Source organism: Chelonus insularis, unplaced genomic scaffold (genome assembly GCF_013357705.1).
Source record: "Chelonus insularis isolate UGA/USDA-ARS -01 unplaced genomic scaffold, ASM1335770v1 contig_130_pilon, whole genome shotgun sequence".
In the NCBI taxonomy this organism is placed as follows: Eukaryota; Metazoa; Arthropoda; class Insecta; order Hymenoptera; family Braconidae; genus Chelonus; species Chelonus insularis.
The window spans coordinates 103,674-124,198 of record NW_023276371.1 but is presented as its reverse complement, the minus strand read 5'-3'; the positions used below and the strand labels follow the sequence as shown (position 1 = coordinate 124,198).

General features: G+C 28.5%; 2 protein-coding genes across 4 annotated transcripts; one reads left to right on the top strand and one right to left on the bottom strand.

The window, feature by feature from the left end:
- Positions 1 to 609: 609 nt before the first annotated feature.
- Positions 610 to 2,980, bottom strand: LOC118071501 (tsukushin-like). The gene is made up of 6 exons (XM_035090685.1): positions 2,647 to 2,980; positions 2,205 to 2,476; positions 1,746 to 2,005; positions 1,354 to 1,648; positions 1,095 to 1,256; positions 610 to 968 (listed from the first exon to the last, which is right to left on the bottom strand). Exons 1-6 carry the CDS (start codon positions 2,801 to 2,803, stop codon positions 645 to 647), a joined length of 1,470 nt encoding a protein of 489 aa, XP_034946576.1. The 5' UTR covers positions 2,804 to 2,980; the 3' UTR covers positions 610 to 644.
- Positions 2,981 to 3,386: 406 nt separating this feature from the next.
- LOC118071506 (homeobox protein PKNOX2-like) lies at positions 3,387 to 18,014 on the top strand. Of its 3 annotated transcripts, none has more exons than XM_035090714.1 (6): positions 3,387 to 3,808; positions 13,401 to 13,830; positions 14,402 to 14,602; positions 15,017 to 15,308; positions 16,158 to 16,330; positions 16,734 to 18,014. In XM_035090714.1, exons 2-6 carry the CDS (start codon positions 13,522 to 13,524, stop codon positions 17,079 to 17,081), a joined length of 1,323 nt encoding a protein of 440 aa, XP_034946605.1. In that variant the 5' UTR covers positions 3,387 to 3,808; positions 13,401 to 13,521; the 3' UTR covers positions 17,082 to 18,014. The 3 variants fall into 3 exon arrangements, with proteins under 3 accessions (XP_034946605.1, XP_034946590.1, XP_034946597.1); XM_035090699.1 differs by having other exon boundaries at positions 3,388 to 3,808; positions 16,149 to 16,330; XM_035090706.1 differs by lacking the exon at positions 3,387 to 3,808 and adding an exon at positions 6,295 to 7,212 and having other exon boundaries at positions 16,149 to 16,330.
- The last annotated feature ends 2,511 nt before the right edge of the window (positions 18,015 to 20,525 follow it).

Below are 20,525 nucleotides of genomic sequence, written 5' to 3'. Positions count from 1 at the left end.
TCTACATTAACAGCTCGAGACATCATCGTCTTTAGTCTTCTATATAAGTCTCCCCTTTAATTTGGTATCCTGCATGCGTCCCAAGGTTTGTAGAGTTGGCTTCGAATTTCCACTTCGGGAAGGAAAGCCGCACCCCCTTGAGACTCGTTAGTAAAACCTGTCTACTTGTCTTGATAGATTGTAGATGCACAGTTTTATTCCCTGGATTGAGGGTCATTTTTTTATCCTCGTCTGCAAGCTCTTTTGTACTTACAATATCCTGTCAACGATATAACTCGACAAATCGCCGACGCTGAGAAGCGTTAATACCTAGATATCTGAGGATAAAGTTGAAAAACCAGACGCTAACGAGTCAACTTTTTTCCTCAACTTTCCAAGTTATCAAGGATTTAATTTAGAGTTGAATTTATTTTTCAATAATTTTTAATCGACCTTTTAATGTCTTAAGACCTTATTGTTTAAATCAATTTTCCGTAAATTTATTTGTTCATTACAAATTATTATTCTAATAAAAAGGTATAAAAACAGTAAGTACATCATACTCAACAGATAAAGTTAAGGATTTGTTTGAATCATGATCAATTGAAGGGAACTTTAATTTATTCCAACTATATTAAATTTAATATATTAAAAAATTGACTATTTTAGCTCTCATCATTAGCAGTTCGTTTGTAAAAAGCTCTTGAAAAGCTAGCAGGAGTTTGTGGGCCACAAAAGAAAAATCCTCGTCTCCAAAGTAGAAAGAGAATAAGCCCAAGAGGAAGAGCAAGTAGAAGACCGATTAAAACACCAACGAGAATAGCAGCATCACGTTCAGGACGTGCTCCATAAAGGTCAAGGCATCGTAATTTTCTGTGGCTTAATGATGTCAGATTTTTACCAGCATGCTCTGGAGGAGCTGAGCAGAATAATTTACCCAAATCGTCCGGCATTAAAGTTTTGCCGAGGTTTGGAATAAGTGTTCCTATCTGTAAGTGACAAATTATTAATACTTTTTCTTTAAACATCCAACTTGTCGAATAAATGTCTTTTTATTTCATTAAAAAAAATGTTTTGCTTTTTTTTTTGTATAAAAATGATGGATGAATATTTACCAAATATTGATTTTCACAGTCACAAGACCAGTCGTTATTGGTGAGAGATAATTTTTCCAACTTGCCCCAACGTCCTAGAAGCAGATTCGCTGGAAGGTATTTCAAAGCATTGTTGGAGATGTCAAGCTTTTTTATCGGTGGCCAAATTGCACCATTGGGACCCTACAAAATCATACATTGTATTTTTTATCCAAAAAAAGATCATACATGGTATTTATTCTGATAAATAGATAAATTAAAAATGTATTAAAAAGTTTACGTGAAAAACAAGAGCATCTTCATCAATGTGTTTCAGTCTTGGATTATTACATAAATACAATTCTTCGAGTGAAATCAATTTAGAGAAGGCACCAGGACCAATTTCAATCAAGTCTTGTGTAGAACATATTCTAAGCTGTTTAAGTGCTGGAAGTTTAGGAAATCCATTTGATTGATCAATAATGACAAAAGGATTTTCATCAAGATTTAAATATTCCAATGCAGTAGCTTCTTCTAACGTAGTAGGTATAGATGAAAATCGATTACCATTTAGATACAATTTTTTTAAGAATGGTCTAGAATAAGATTAACAAATTTATTATTATTATTTATTTGTTGATAAATACTTTTGAAAAAGAAATTATTTCAAGACTCATCAAATCAGATAAGTACTTATGGGTATGAAGCATATAATGTGGAAGCGAATCAAGACCACAGGATTCAAGACAAAGTTCTTTCAGATAAGTTAGACTGCTCAATGCACTCAAAGTAGGATGATCAATAACTTGAAGAGGATTGCCGTTGAGTATTAAAACTTCTAGATCACGTATGTGAACAAATAAATCTTGATTCAAAGAGTGAAGTTCATTATGTCCCAGATTTAGTACTTTTAAATTTGGTAGTGGATTCCACTCTGTTTCTGAAAAACTTCCCTAAAAAAATAGATTTATCAATTAATTGAAAGTACAGTAATTGAGCTATCATGTATTTTAAAATACATTCGTTATCAATATTTTTTTCCACGTACAAATATCAACATGAAAGAATCGCTAAACTAATCTTATGAAAGCAGTTTCTGTTGACTTAAATTTATCATTAAATAAAAAGACAAAAAATTATCATCATAAATACCTGAAAAGTTTCTGGTTTAAGTACATCAGAAGAAATAAGATTATGGCTTAAATCAATTTGAGATAAATTTCGTATTTCCTTGAAAATTTTATCATCAATTTTATTAATTTTATTGTAACGCAGGATTAGTTTATTGATGGTGACATTAGGGAAAGGTTTGAGGTGCACAATAGAATTGTCTTCAAAAGTTACGAGCTGCAATGGAGTTACAGGCCACAAACTGTTCTCAAAGTGATGGCCTAATTGACGACCGGAACAGTTTACTGTGTCAGCTGAAGCAAAAGATATTGTCATAGGTACAAGTATCAATCAATAAATACCTTATAAACTGATTCAATAGCTTCTCATGCCAACAATTCATTTTTTCAAGTCAATAAGAAAAACATTCAACAGTTATTTGGTAGAGAAAGACATGTAAATATTTTTTGACATGAAAACATACCTGTACACTGACAAATATCACAAATGTGAAGTTTTGGGGTATCTCCAGAAGTAGATGTATCATTAGGACTACTTACACTTCCACTATTTACACTTAAAGCATCACAAAACGCAGTTGTGAAAAGAATCACGACTGCAATAAGAAAACAACGGTACATTTTTTTTAAAGTCTACTATTTTTGTACAACTTTTCTTCTAATGTATCCTCGTGAGTGTGAACAGATTCACTCATATCGTAGTTGACGAAAGATAACGTTACTCCGTGATAAGATACTGAATGATTAAGAATTAGTCATAAAGGTGGCCACATAAAGGTGATTTATGTACTCCGAAACAATGCTTTAGTCCTTTATAAGAGATTATCTAGAATCAAATGATTAATGATTTCCAAGAAATTACAATTAAAAATAAATTGTATGTCTCAGATATTTTCGAACTTTCTTCAAATTTAATTAGTCTAGATTTAATAACTTACAGATAACTATTTAAAAATAGGAAAAAATTTAAAAACCTTTAAATTTAGACATAATTTAAATAACAAAATATTTCACAACAATTGTTTAGAAAAAATATTCACTTTCCCGCGTTTGTACTTACTGTTGATAAACAACAAATTCACTGTCGGTAAAAAGGATTTTTTTTGGGGAATGCATTGATATTACCGACGGTAATAATTAATGTAAGTGTCGCCATCTTGTTTTTTCAATTCAGCATGTTGCGTATTATAAGCTCAGATACGAAAAGTATTGAATCGGTGACGTCACAAAAGATGAGACAGTAGAAGGAGAGGTTGGTCGGGTTGTACGGAGGCCGCGCGTTGAAAAATGTTGCAATTATATTAATTTATTGTCGACGTAAATAGAGTTGAGTTGTAAAGACGCGAACGTGATTCAACTGCTGATCTCGTGACACGCTTATTGTTTATCTGCCTTCTCATTATCTCATTCGTCTACACGTGGTTGTTTCCAGATATAAAATATAAGTGATTCCAAGTAAAACGATTGCGTATATATTTGGGAGGAGTTGAGAATCCACAGATCTGTAGAATTAAAGTAAGAGAAGAATTAAAAGATTGAATTAAACAAATTTTTTTGTAAAGTAAATATCGGTGATTGAAGAGATTCAATAGCTTCTATTTGATACTCCAAAATAACAACATTCAGGTAAATATGAATGATTCCCGGCTTCCTTGATATTCGTACCAATAACACGAGATCTTACCATCAATTCATTAGATGTTGAGGTTAGGTCTTGAGGAGCTTTTTCTCATGTGCAGATATGAGTGAAAAACTTTCTATCTGTACATCATTTTAGAAGTTTTATGTCACCAAATGTATAACAAAGTATTAAATAGTCATAATTTCAATTAAATTTAGATTATAATTCAACGTGAATATTACGAAGTTGGCAAGTTTTAGAGGTTATCGGACTTGGAGTTTGTTATTGTTACAAAAAGTTCAAATAAGCTTAAGAAGTCCTCGAGGCATGAGCTTATTATGTTATCAACAAGAAATAAGCTCAATAATTATAAAATTATAAGAATAAGAGAAAATTAAAATTGTACAAAATAAACACATGGCTACTTATTAACAATCAACATAATTGTAAACAATTATAACTTTGAGTTAGCCTTTAGTTATTACATATACGTTGTTGTATAATATCAATGTAATTTGATCTATTGTCTATCACCAAAAGTGATGACGCGACATGAAGAACTGATACCATTTAACTATAAAAAGATTAGATAAATAGGATTGATGAACACTTCTATGGTATCTGGTGCAGTTTTAAGTTGTTTGTTTTTTCAGGTCTTACTTATCTTTTCGATACCTAACATATAGACTTTGAGTTATTCATATTGGTATGCTTTATATTTAATGTAAACAGAAAGATATTTTTCATTCATGTATTTTAATGAATTTTTATCAGTAAAATTAATACATTAGTTGACATATTCTTAAAATTTATTATAATATTATTCAATTATTTATGTTGTCATAGAAAAATATCAAGACTTGTTGTGTATCGATAAGATTTGATCGAGAAAAAATGGAATATAAATCGAAAGATTGGAAAAAAAAAATAAATAGTAAATCATGGTAATGAATATATAAATATTTGAACGTGATAAATAAACGTATGAAAGCGTTGTGAGATGAAGCTTGTGATTCGCAATCGATAATGCAATTCGGACCGGGGAAAATTGAAGCAACGATTGCGCGACTCGTTGCGCATCGTCTACGTATGTATCTATTATACATATTTACTAATTTAGGTTTATGCATTCTACACAGTCAATTGGGTAATTAAGCGCCGCTTGTCTGAAATTCACAGATTACTCACGAGGATGCGTAAATTCATTGAGCTTGCGCTTTCTAACGTAATGAATCATATCGAATAGATCATAGTTGTGATGAAATTTTGATTTATATATCAAAAGTGTGAAATTAAAGACAAAGTAAATAATGTTATATAAATATTGACTCTGATAATTTATATTATTATTTATTTAAAGTCTTTCAATCATACTACTAAAAAAAGCAAATATCTTTCAATAATTAATGATTTATTATTTTAAAATGAAATTTATAAGAAAAATATGAGGTTAAAAAAGCCATAAATTTCGTGTAATAATTTTTTAAAATTCAAACAATTAATAATACAAGTAATAACGTTTTTTTTTTGATTAATGTTGAAATAAATTGTTATTGTTAATCAATTAATTATATTGAATGGGATTAATTTAGCGACAAAAAATGATTCCTCTGATTAAAATTCCGTTAACTGTAGTATTCATTGTGACATCATTTATTGTTTCATATCTCCATTATTCATCACAATGAGTTAACGTAATAAAATTACGAAAAATTTTCTCGTGAATTTATGATTCAATATTTTTCCGAGCACAATCGAATTATCAATATTGATTGAGTTTATTTTGGTATGGGTTTCGGGTATATTGACTGAATATTTTTTGTGAATTAATTTTTCGTCAATAAAATTTCTTATCTTAATCCCCTCCAAATGTTTAGTACTTGGATATTACCATCAACAACTGAACTACATCTGAAAGAAAAATATTTCGAATATTTCTGACAAAGAAATTTCATTAAGGAATAATTTCTTCTTCAATTCTTAATGGAATTAATTGATTAATTTCCTAACATTTCAGTTGTTGTTGTTGTTGTGAAAATAAAGGAAGATTATTATTATTCATGAAGAATATATATTTATTGATTGATGTGATAAAAATATATACGTAAATAGAAAAATATGTGAGCAAATGAAATATAGAATTTTTAGGTCATTTTAAAGAATTTTTTTCTTTCTGATTATCATTAAATTTTAGAGATTCTTCTTAAATCATTTGTAATTCAAATAAAGTTTTAAACTAATAATAAATAAATAAAATCACCAATAAACATAAATTATATTACTCTCAAACGATAGAATAGTTTTTGTACTTGAAAATTATCATCAAAAAAATCAAATATAAATTTTTCTGATTAATTTCTGAGAATAAATACTCTCTGAAATATTTATCAGTAATTACTGCTCCAACAAAAAAAGAAAAAAAAAAAAAACGACTCCAAATAAAATAAATAAAGTTATACAATAAGTAAATCATCAAAAATAATGATTGCCAAAATAAAAAGAGAATACGTAATTTTTTTTGTACGAAATTCTTTCGTTTCGAGTGAAATATAAATTTCAGTAGCGAGACTGCGCAGATCGTGAAAGCGAGAACACACGAAAATTGAGTTGGTAAAAGTGTTAGTGAAGGCAAAAGTATCGATACTAGTGAGTTGAAGCAAAAGTGTAAGAATGTATGTGTGACCCCGTCCAGTTTGACGGCGCCTCCCTATCGTCCCCGCAAAAATGATTGTCCTGGCGTGAAAGAGATAGCAGTGCGGCAGATATAGAGGGGGAATAAAGTGAAGCATCAGCGGCGAGACAGAAAGAGATACCAGGACGAAATGTGTAAGCATTATTGACGTGCGAGTGACAGGCCAACGGGCAGTGTGAAAAATCGACAGCCATTCGTGGGGGAGTGTTCACGCATTCAACATCACGTACTAGTACCTGCTATATGTTCTCCAGTAGTGGTAGTTTTCCAGTTACAATAGTAGTAGTGGTGGTGTGTAGTATTGAAGGTGTTCTGTGAAGTAGTGGTGGAATTTGGGGGGAGGATCCGACGAGTTGGACGAGTCTGACAGATCGTAAACACCATTGTTCACGTTCTTCATCGCGTCGTGTGTATCTTCAGTTCAAATTACACAGCACGTGGTTAACTATCGATCGACTTTCTTAATACTCAGTCACATCAATTCTTCTCTAATTATATTTATCAAAAGTCACATCTATCAAAAAAATAAAACGAAAAATACTTTGGAAAATTTGGAGTCAAAAAAATAAAAATCAACCGTTGATGTAATGTGAAATAATTGAATATTATTATGGTGATATAGTTGTGAAATAGTAGAGTTTGATTAATATACTGACAATAAATAATACTTTTTATATTTATTGCAAAAAAAAAAAATTAAGTATTATGAGTTATATGGTAAGTGTCTCGATCAATCAAATTAATCTTTCTGTCTCGTAGAACTAGATTGAAAATTGTTATCCTTGAGTTTGGATTTTTAGGTTATAGATAAATGTAATAGTTGATTCCAATCTCTTGGATTTAATTCAACTTTTATTAGTAAGAGAGTTCTGAATTATTATGTAAATGAGAGTTTCAATTGAGTATAGATTTATTTTGTAAACGATTTTTATAAGGATATTGTGATACATATTATGAAGAGAAATCTAGTGACTAAGGTTTGCAGAATCAATGTTTCTGGCTAGAGAGTTTAATACAGTATTCTGGAAACTTTTTATTTAGGCAGATAAAAGTTTTACTGGTTTTAATCAAGATTAAATTCTAAAATAGTTTATATTTTAATTTAATCAAAATTTTAAACGAACGAAAAAAAAAAAGTTTCTATCAATGAAAATTTATACTTAAGAATAAATAAAATAATTTTAAAGTTTATTAAAAAAAACTATAAGGATTAAAAAAAAAAAAAAACAATTCATAAAGAATTATATTGAATTTAAAACCATTTAATACTCGACAATAAATGTTGAGTATTTTTTATGTAATAAAAGTACTGTTATCACTTTACAGGTTTTAATGAAATAATTTTATATCATTTTATCTCATGTTGCATTTTAAATGTTAAATAATTCTCATTATTCAATCATATTTCAATTTAATTATTGGTGTTATTACTGTTCTTATTTATAAAAATTTTATCGTATTATTATTATTGCCAGTAATTCAACCGTTTTTATTTTAATGACTTGATATTTGTTTGAAAAAGTGGATACAATACAAGTTGATCACTTGATCAGCAATTATAAGTATTGACTTTTAACGTGCGTGCTCAGGACAATCTAATCAGACAGGTGTTTCCCACACCGGTGATACTCATTATTAGACTGTTGTCGCGTGTGTCCAGGGATAATTTATAATAGTTGATGACTTTTTTTTAAACATTTTTATATTAGTGATACCTTTTAAAGAGTTTATTTATTTATTATTATTTTTTATATATTTTTTAAATAAAATTTTTCAATTTTAAATTAAGTTGAAATAAAATACAATTAAATGAGATACAGAGAATTATTAAATAAATATTTATAATTTAATACAATAGTCTTTTATTCAATCTTTCAATGATTCCGGTTTAATATAATAAGTTTTTGTCATTCAATTTGTTATATTACAACTCGTTTTTAAACCAGAAATATTTCTTTTATTTTTGAAGACGAAATAAAACGTGTAAGAATAAAAATTGAAAGTTTTAAAGTTGAAAGAATATCTTTACTAACAGTAATATAAGTATTCTATTGATTATATTAATTATTTAAATGAGTTATTGATGATTTTATTTTTCTTCTTATTTGAACAAAAGAATATTTTGATTTTAAAAATAAATCTAAAGTTTCTTTTGATTAAATTAAATCCCCTTTTTAAATATAAACTTTTTTCGAAAAAAAATTAAATTTAATTATTTTAAAATTATATTATATCTTCAACATGAACTTTATTAATTCTAAAATTATCATGCAGGAAAGTTATTATTAGTAATTTTTGCTATTTTTAACGTTTAAGTTTTCAGATGTTGAAATTGAATAAAAATAGCTTTATAATTTTATTAACTACAAGATAAATCATATGATAATGATTTTCTATAAATCATTTGTAAAAAGAAAGAAGTAAAATAATAAAAGAAAATTTTATCTATCAAAATGGATAGAAAGTTTAAAAAGTAATTTTCTATAGACTTGCATTTAATAGTTAATCTTTGCCATTACGTTAATCTTGTATTTAAAAATGGTAAAGCCTTAATTTAATGGTCGTAGAAAATCTCTTAGTTCGTTAGTTCTTTCGGCAACAGCTGCGTCAAAATACCCGCGGTCTCGAAGAATCCAAAAGCAATATTATATGTGGTGGAATGGGGTGGACTACGTGGTCTATGGGTGAACAGTTGAAGCCAAAAAAGAGAGAATAAAGAGTATAAAAAGAGGTGGAAAGGATAAGAGAGAGAGAGAGAAAAGAGATTCAAGCGAAAAGTTTCTTTCGAGTGTATGTATGGTTTTTCATTTTCTCTATATATATTTTATACTTCTATATGTTACCGTATGCTTTTCTCTCTTCTTTCGTATTAAAGTACGAAAAGTCAAAGAAGTAGATACAGCGTATGGAAGCAAAAAACTGACCAAAGTATCCTTGCCGTCAGCGATAATATTTTTAAATGAAAACGGCGAACCGGCATGCGACGTTGCGACGATAAATATCGGGTTCGTCGGAAAGATGTGCTCGGCAAGCGCCACTTGCGAGTAATGGCGTCGTACACCCTTTCCTTTTATATACATACATACATATACATATATATCCTTCCTCTTTCTCTAGTTCATAATGTCCTTTTCACTTGACTCTGCAATTTTTTCATCTTTCAATAACTTACGAATTTTATTTAAATTTTATAGATGATTGAGTTTTTTTTTTCTTTCAATCATTGTAAATCTCAGTTTTCCAAAATGCATTATTTTAATGTGGATAAGTGTGTTAAATATGACGTCACCCATTTGATTAAAATTGTAGTCACTTTTAACGCAAATTTAAGTGTGTAAAAAGTGACTACAATGTTAATTAAATGAATGACGTCATATTTAACACACTTATCCACATTAAAATAATGCATTTTGGAAAACTGAAATTTACAGTGTGGTACTAATGATTTGAAATAACTATTTTATTAATAATCATTCATTTGATAATAAACAATTTATTACGTAGATTTTTCATTTATATTGATTTTTTTACTAATGATTCTTTTTTTATATAAACAAAATAAATATTGTGTTTATAGTATAAAAAATAACTGACTTTTTATATAAATGATGAATAAATCGCAGTAATAATTACTTTAATTTATTTTAATTAAAAAGTATATTAGATATTAGGTAAAAATTATTATTAATTATTTTGATTAGATTAATAGAATTTATTATTTTTACTGTATTTATAAAGAAGTATTATTAAATAAAATTATTTTAACGAACAAGTTAAATTTGATTTATTAACATTAATAATGTAAATCATGCATTATACATGTGCTAAACAAAAAAAGTCATTTAAATATTTATTAATGATCATTTAAAACTTTCATTTTAATTATTTGAGTTATTAAAATTAAGGTTTGTACTTTACTTATATTATTTACTCTCTGAAAGCTCAGTTGGGTATACAATTAATAAATTATTATTATTATTATTAAAATTGAGTTCATTGTACGTAGAGCATTATGTTAAACCCACTATTACTTACCACAAGTACTCTAGGAACTTCAATGTTAATAAATAAATATCTTGCTCATTTATTTTTTATAATAAAAAGAAAAATACAAATAAAATTCTCATTTTTATTATTATTATTATTCTTGTTTATTTATCATTAATATTAATAAGTAATAAATAATTTAAATATTTTATAATTGATAATAAAAATAATATTTTATTTTAGTGATTGTTTTTTTTTGTACACAAACGAATTATTTTTGTTTGTTGATAAGATATTGTTGTTAATATAGAATGGTATAATAAAAAATGGTAATTTGAGTAAATGAAAGAATTGAAGGTAAAAAGTTGATATGTATGTATTAAAAATGACGAAAGTTGTTATCGTATTTTGAGAGTTGCAAGTTAAGCAAGTTTAATCACTGGAATAAGTTAATCGTTCTTTGTAACCACGTCGCGCGCCAGGCGTTTCATTAATGCGAGTTGCAGCGGGTACAACCCGATAAAGGAACAAGTACTCTCGCACGCTTGCAAAGAAGTTTGTTGCCCGTAGAAAAATGACTTTCCTACAAACCGTGACCTCAAGTTCGTGCAAGTAATATTAACCATGATTTTGTGATACTCAAACTATACCGACATCTTTATGATTAATAGGAATTTCATCGATACCGCCACTTAATTAATTGCTAATAACAAGTAATTACATAACTTTTATGTAATTTTAGATACTCAAAGTTTTCAACTTTTAGATCGATAAGTGGCTCAATTAATGAGTCTCCAATAGGCTTTATTTTTTGATGGCTTCTATATGATAGTCTACCTGTCGAATAACGAAAACAAGAACCGATCATCCCTATAAAATGATAATGACCGTGTTTGTGAGAGTTTTGAAATGTTAATGAAACACGTCGAGGGAACGATTAAGTAAATCGCACCGTTCCGCTCCGTTTCGACAATGATTATGCATAGAAAAGAATGTTGATCGCATTTACTCCGAGTCTCTATTTCGCGTTTGACTTGCAAGTGATGCAGGCTAAAAAAATTTTCTTTCTTTTTTATGGTAATTATTATTTTAATTTTTTTCCATTACGTGAATATTTTCATGGGTTTTCGATATTAAATAAAATAATTTTTTAATCAAAATTTCGGGAAAATTAGGATAAAATAAAAGTACTCCAAAAATTAAAAGAATAAAGTAAAGGTAATTTTTTAGTGTCAAGATTTTTTTTATAATTTATAAAAAACTCGATTGCTTAGGAATAATTAGTTAAGCTGATTATCGAAAGTATTTTAAATAAAATTGTACTTTTGTATTATTTGAAGGTTACAATTATTTTTAAATATTTATTATCCATGTATCTATTTATAATTAAATCATTTAATGGATAAAAAAAGATTTAATTGATTATAAAAAGATAAATAAAGTAGTTAAAATCATAATCTTTTGTAGCAAAAAAAAATTAAATTACACTAAAAACGATTTTGCTGATAAAATGAAATTGAAGCAGATTTTGGAGTAAAATTCTATTTTCAGCTAAGATTGAAAAAGTAATGAATAAATATAATCATAATAAATTAAAATAAAATTTCATGTAAGTAATAACTGCACTTTATCATACAATATACTTAAAGTGAAAAAAAAAAAAACTAAAATTACTCAGATACTTTGAATGACATTCTGCATTTTTAGTAACTGCACTCAACTGAATAATTCATTATCTTTTCTATGATTGATTTTTTCATTTATTTTTTATTTAATTATTATTTATGAAATTTTTTTGCTTCATACCGCAGTATTTTATTTATTCATGTAGAATCGCGCGAGTTCAGATCCCTATAGAGTGTGTGTAAAGCTAGAGGGTGGTGATGGTGGTGGTGGTGGTGGTGGTGGTGAAGGCAACGAGGTCGGATAGTATTCCCAGGGGTTTGGAAATTCAAAGAGACGACACGAAGAATTGCTCGACATGCAGTATGACGCGTGAGGAAAAAGGAAAGAAGAAGCAAGTCGACGACGCCAGTCGCGTTATACTGGCGAAGGCCGCCTAATGATGACATTTAAATGCAGTGGCGCTTGTTCGGGTGCTTCGCGGTATGCCGATCCTTGTTCTGAAAGTTAAGGCCACTTTCGCAACGAAAATGCCCGGGAAAAAAGCAATAGTTGTTAGACATTATGACCTACGTAAATGTAGTCTTATGTTGATGTATTTTTATTGGCAGTAAAACTAAGATAAATAAAATATTGCTTTATGTATTGCTTGGGTTAGAGATTCATATAGAGGATGTATTTACGGAATATTACATGATATACTTCAGACATAGAAAGAGAAATAAAAATATTTTTTTGGTAAAATTAATTTTAAACTAAAGTTGAACTTGTGACATCTGGATATTTCAGTATAGCTTAATGAAAAAATAGAAATATAGATTATTGAAGTATTTGGAAAAAGATAAAACAGCAAATAAAATTTTATAATCCTAGAGTTTACAAATAACTGCTTTTCGAAATGAAATTTATTTCAACCAATAAAATATATTTTTATTGTAGGAAATAGTTAATAATTGAAACCAAAATGAATTTGAATTATTTAAATAAAATATTCTCTTTTTATATTTTAACTAACAAACTTTGTCCTTCCATTATCAATTAATTAACAACAAAATATTTCATTATATATCCAAGTACTTTTTTACTGAATTAGAAAAAGCTATGGTTATTTCAAATTAATTTGTTTAAAAAATCCTCACCTCCATCAATCTTTTCATCTCATATTTCAAGAAAACTTTTTATTCAACAAAAATGTAATCAAAGCAAAAAACTCTGCTATGTACATTGTAAAATATGAATGTAGATACTTTTAGAGTGTATTGATCTGATGTTTTATATACTTTTATATTTTCTAGGAAAGAGGGATAAGGCAGTGAAGGAGCAGTAGATTGTGAGGGAGAGTCTCGAACTCAAGCTAAAGCCTCTCAAGTGGTGGCTGGTAAAACACGATGGAGTCTGTAACGGAGGAATGATAGGATGCAAGAGGGTAGCACCGCCGTGGCGCTAGCAATGGTGACTCCTGGCTATGATCAGGACCCTGCAAGCGGGGTAGCCGACTATACAACTCACCAAGACCAAGCACAATTTGAAGCTGATAAAAGAGCTGTTTATAAACATCCACTTTTTCCCTTGCTGGCGTTACTTTTTGAAAGATGCGAACAAGCAACGCAAAGTTCCGACAATTCAACGTCCGAAAGTTTCAACATGGATATTCAGGCTTTTGTCCAACACCAAGAAAGAGACCGAAAACCTTTCTTAATAAATGACCCAGAGATTGACGGTTTGGTAAGCAGCAAATCAACTAAACTTTGTTGATTACTTAAATGAATGCCTTTTTTAATACAAAATAATGAAACTCTAAATGAGTGATTAATTCAAGTTTTCGCTCTAACAGGTTTATTCAATTGATTATTTTTCAAATTCATTTTTTGATTAATTTCCTAAAAAGATTTTTTAGAAGTATCATAATTAAATATTTCAATTATTGCAATCAACTTGGATATTTCAATCTAATTAAATTGAAAACAGACTTTAATTAATTGATGACAATAGTTTATATTCATCAGGGTTTCTAATTAGTTTTATGAAAAGTCAATTAGAGAGCAATCATTATTATATGAAACTGTTCATCACATAGAATACAATAGTAGATTATTATTATAAAGATGTTATTATGATAAATTTATTCATGAAAATTTTCAATAGAAGTTACTATCAAACAATTTTAAAAACAATCAAATATAAAATAGAATTTTGTATTGAATTTGAAACTTGTAGAAATAAAATATAAAGGAAACAAATGAAAACGGTATTCAGAAAACAACTGGCTAACGATAAAACAAACTATTTGTTTTAGATGATAAAGGCTATTCAAGTTCTGAGAATTCATTTATTGGAGTTGGAAAAGGTTCAGGAATTGTGCAAAGACTTTTGCAACAGGTATATTGGTTGTCTAAAGGGGAAAATGCAGAGCGAAAATTTATTACGAAGCGACTACAGTCATCATGGGCACGATATGGGTCCATCAAGTGGAAGCAATGGCAGCAGCCCATTACAGGTTAGCTGTTTTATCTTGCTCGGGGTACAAACCTTTGATCCTTTAAACCTATTTAGACATCCCTCTAGTGCAAAGAGGTGTATGAAAGCCTAAAGTAATTATTCAACTATTCAGATCTAACATTTGTAGCTTATCTCTTTTCACCTTTTGCTTAATCTGTGTATTTTATTATCACTTCATTCAACATTCCTGTCAATTTATCGGGGGGGTAATTAGTTTCGGTGATTTGTCAATTATTAACCCAAGTATTTAGTGGTTGATTAATTAACTAATAATCGTAGATTGAAAGTGAATGGATTACAAGGAGATTGAATTTAAAGTTACATTAATAGAGTAGGTACTTGTACACCTCTTAAGATACAATAGAATCCCACCCCTGCTCTCTGACGGTTAGATACGACATATATTTGCCAGGTGCTGTCATCTACAGGCAATGATGTTGAGCCGGGAACTAACGGACTCGGAGTGAGCAGAGGAGATACGCTGTCGGACAACGGCAGCACGAGCCAGGATATGGTCCAGGTTGAAGGAATTGTCGAGAGGCCTTCTTCAGCTAGATCATCCTCTGTTGCTCAACGTTCCATTCGATCCGACAGTCAGGATCAAGATGATCCTCTGTCACCGTCTAATATTCATGGCAGCACACCTCTTTCACAAATTGGAGCGCATCCTTGTGCATCTGTTAATGATATTTATCTTGGTCAAGGTGAGATCATGTTTTTTCATTATTTATTGGAAAGAGCCTGATTTATTGCTGCACTGGAGAATGTGAATTTGAAAGTGCAGGATAACTGATGGTTAATTAATTTAAGTATGTTGTAAGCAACACAATTTTTCTAAATTTGGGTTTAATGATGGTTTAATTGATTTTATTTATTACTTAATTGCAATTAATACGTTTATTCGTAGTAATAATTATAAATTGCTGAGAGAATTAATTTTTTAAAGAAAGAATTTTTTAATGAACAAATATTTATAAAATTTTATTGCTGCTAATTTTTATTAGGATAATAAAAAAGTTTACTGTTCACTTGGATATCAAATATAGTAAAGTGATCTTATAAAAGTGATAAATTCTTTTTAATGACTTAAAATAAATTGAATTATTTGGTTAAATAATTTTATATTTTTTCTTGATGATTCTGTTTTTTTATAACGACTTCAAACCTCCTTTTTAACTTAATTTTGTTAAATTTCCCTAGATCCACTCACTGATCCTTTATCAGATCCCCTAATTGATAATGATGTGTACCTTGGTGATAGAATATACGTCGAAGACGTTGGATATTGGGGACTCATACCTTTACAAGAACGCGAAAATGAATATGGAGACGTTTGTCATACAAATTATGAAAAATATCTTGGTTAGAGATCCTTCCTTTTTTCTAAAAATTTGTCATTCGTATTAAAAAAAAAATCCTCAGCTTTATTACTGACTTTTTAATATCGAAAAGTTTTACTTTATTAATCATTGTTGATTTTTTATTATCAAATAATTATTAAGAAACTAATATTTCTATGTTGTCAATGGGATAATGTTTTGTAGATATTACAGTTCCAGGCTCGCCTTCACCAGCCCCTAGTGAGGATGAAGATGAGGGATGTGGAACAGCTCCTTCAAGTCACAACAGTGGTAATGGCGGGATTCGTAAAGGAAGACAAAAAAGGGGTGTGCTACCGAAACAAGCCACAAGCATAATGCGCGCATGGCTCTTTCAACACATAGTCGTAAGTAAACAAAAATTTTCTCATTCATTTTATTTGTATTATTTTTTGTTCTATTTAATTAGCTCACTAGCTTTTATTTCATTTAAAAAATTTTACTCAATTTATTCAACTCAATGGTACTTCATTTAACTACGGCCTTTAATTAAGATCTTAACCAATTTTTCAAGTCATTCCTTTTAATTATTATCACAACGGGTTTTTTTTTCTGTTAAATAAATGCTTACAATTTTTTACCGGTTGGTAGATGAGCAACGTCATTAATTATTCTAAGTAAGATAATTAATTTATGCAGAGATAAAAGTGAAATGTTTCAAATACTTGAACTGATTTAAAGAAGCATTGGTTATTTAATATTCTTAAGAATTTTTCGGTTAACTATTAATGATAAATTAATTACTTTTAGCACCCGTATCCAACAGATGATGAAAAGCGTCAGATTGCCACTCAAACAAATTTAACGTTACTTCAAGTGAATAACTGGTTCATCAACGCACGTCGGCGAATTTTACAACCAATGTTGGATGGAGCAGGTGCTGAAGCACTACCTCGTAGTAGTAAAAGACATAAAGTGATGAAACACGTTGTACAACCGCAACATCAAATGCAGCAACAGCAGCATCAGCAGTCACAACCACAACCAGGCGGTTGGCAGTCAGAAGATTCAGGAAGCGACTCAGGTTCTAGCGACGGTGATGGAGGTGCTGACAGATCTAAAGACGGCAATGAAAGTGATGAGGATGATCTCCACTGACCTTTGCCGTTAATTATTATGTCGACAACCTCTCTACGGTACCTTCGAACCCAGTTGCTCACTACAGTATTAAGGTTTCCGAGGTTAGATAACGCTTTAACTGTCAAATACGTAATTAATCACGCGAATATCAGGGATACGTGGCTTGGAGTTATCACGCTCTCGTGCCGGCTGTCAATGACACTTAAATCAAAGTTTATTAAATTTTTTTTACAGACTGAAACGAGTCATAATTATTTAGTTAATCAAATATCAGTCAAAAATTCATGTTTTACTTAAAAACAAATTCTCTTATATGATGATAAATTACCAGTTATCATCAAATCATTGACTAAATTACTTTCATTATTCTCAATATTTTTATTAATTTATCAATTAATACAAAAAAAAAAGAAAACATTATTAAATTGTATATCAATTTTCATGAAATTTATTATCTAAATTACGTCAATTAATGATTTTATAAATAATTCTTTTGAAATAGTGTGAGATAATTGAATAATTAATTATAAATAATGAGATTTGTTGGAGTAAAATGGATTGAATTTATAAATATAAATAACATAAGTGATAAATAATACAATGTGCCATCAGAGAGTGTGGTAACTTTTACACGTAGTCTTTTTCAGCTCTGCATCGTCGTGACGCAAAGTGCTGTCCCTCCAAGATAATGATAATAACAATAAAATTAATAATAATATTAATATTAATTATTAACGATAATGATAATAATAATATTAATAATATAACACTTCTTAAATTAAAATATATAACGATTATATTTTTAAACTCTAAGTGTCGTCTCTGTGCATGTGCCGCAGCTAATGGGCCTCGGTACTGCTGTACATATACTATACTGAGCAGTTATTAAAATTATATTTAAAAAAAAATAATAAAATAAAACTTATTAATAATGATTTTTAAGACTAAAAAGGAAAAAAAAAAAAAACAAAATGATTAACATAAATGACAAATTACATACACATTTATTATATAATATATTACCTTCTTCCTTGTAATTCAACATCTTTTTGACATGACATACGTACACGCCACTTGTAGAGTATAAGAATTAATAATATTTACGTACATCTTATATAGAAACTGCTGTCTGCATACGATCGTTATGTTTTATTACGTTAATTTCTTACCATACGATAATCTCAGATACTTGGTGAATATTTTACCATAACAACTATCAACACTCGAGTGTTTTAATGGAGTAGAGAGCTTCCATGCTAAAACTATTCATTTTGTCTTCGCATATATATGAGAGTTCCGTCCAACACATGATTTCACTTCCGTTCACTACTCAACTCGAGTGCGCTTGCAATTTACAATCTTCCTCTGATAAGAGTTTAAACTCATTATTAAAGCCGATAAAGATTGAATGGAAATAAAATTAATGCATTATTCATTTGTAAGATTCATTTGTTCGGGAAAGTTGTCTTAATTGGACCAATAAATACAAACCTCTTACGTGTTAATAATTAATTATAATTTTTTTCATTTAATTTTTACCTAATGGTAATTTATAATTACTATTAGTAGTTATAATTTTGTTATTAACCTTATTCACTTATTAATTGAAACATTATTATTTCAAATGATAATTATTCTTTTTTTTCGTTTATGTAAAATATTTTAAAGATATTAAATAAATGTTGTTCATTAATACAAATGAATATTCTATGATCGTTAACATAATATTATTTATAAATTTATTATAAAATTAATTAATTATTCATAGTCAATTGAAATCCATATAATTAAGATGAAAATTCAGTTCATAATTATTCGAATTTCAATTAATTCCAAATTATGGTTTATTGTTTTGAGTGGATGATCTTTAATTAATGTAATATTGATTATCATTATTGAAACTTTTGATAAAAAACAATTATTTAGTTCTCAATATTTGATTGGTTCAATTAAACAATTTTACCTTCATCTAGGTTTTGGAGTACTATTAGAAATTAAACTTCCAATAAATGTATTTGAAATTAAATAGAAAATAAAGTTGTGCAATGATTAGAGTATTTTACGTTAGAAAAAAAAAAGGTAAATTTCTTTCATAATAAATAAAATACTATTTTTTAATTAAAGGCAGCTACTTTGTAGTGTTTCATAAAATGACAAATAAAAGATGATAAACTGTATAATGACAACGAAATTTTATTTGTTTGATCTTTTGTAAATTAAGTTATGAAGAAAAAAAAATAAATAATAGGTAAAACCTGTGGCGTGTCTGTACTGAGCTCAAGTGAATTTTGCAATTAATAGCAAATGTTAATGTGTAAGAAATGTAGTTTTTAAGGCTGATTCACGTATACGTATGTGCTGCGGCACCAGACGACTGTGATAGCTCGGTGGGCGGTGCCCAGCCTCCCAATTAAATTCATAACTTGCATACATCAAAAAAGAATAAGAAATATCTGCAAGACACTTGATACAAAATAGAACAAATTATGAACACTGACAAATTACAAAAAAAAACGCGTAGATGAATGTATAATAAAATAAAACATTCATTGTTTAAGTAGAATCGTACAATGCACGTCGCATGCACGGCGTTGACTGATATAAAAAAATAACAATGTTACAAAAAAATGTATCCAATTAACGCACGCATAGAAAAAAAAAAAAAGGAAAAATTTTAACTTCTAAATCTTAAATTTAAATTTCAAAATATTTGCCTTTGGGTACGCGTACTTTAACTTTTAAATAATGTGGAATAAATAATTAACTAAGCGTGCATTATTTCAATAGAAATTGTTTAATTTTGCGAGGATGTTGATAATGTCAAATCAAAGTTGGAATGATGGTTATATACTAAATACATTATTTATGTTTTTGTAACAATTAGCCATTAAATGATATTTTTTTTTTTTTTTGAAAAGTAGTTTAGATTTAATTCGAATGAATTGTTACATTATTTAATTATTAAAATATTTATTATTACATTTGTCTTCCTATTATGCTATGCATTAATTCATATGTTGTTAAAGTGACAGCAGGTGCTTGAAAAAATGCTCGTATCATTCCCACTTTGATTGGAAATAAAAAAAAAAATTTAGAGATAAGATATAAAATAAAAAGTAATACATAGCTACGATAAATATATCGCGTACTGAAACAAATAAATAAAATATGCGCGAATGAATTGATTATTTCTCTCTCGTGTACATCTACGCCCTGTTAATTAAGTTTATTGATAATAAATGCCATCACGCTTGCAATAATAAATCCAGTGTTCTTTTTTTTCTTAATGTAAGCTTGTCAGTTGAATTCAATGTACTGATATTTAATTATTTATTTTAAGTAAACAGACCAACAATTGCATTTGATGATCTATTGTTTATCTGATATTTTCTTGAATGAGGATAAAAATAAATACAAGTATAAATATCAAAAAATGGTTACCATTTTAATAATAATTAATTA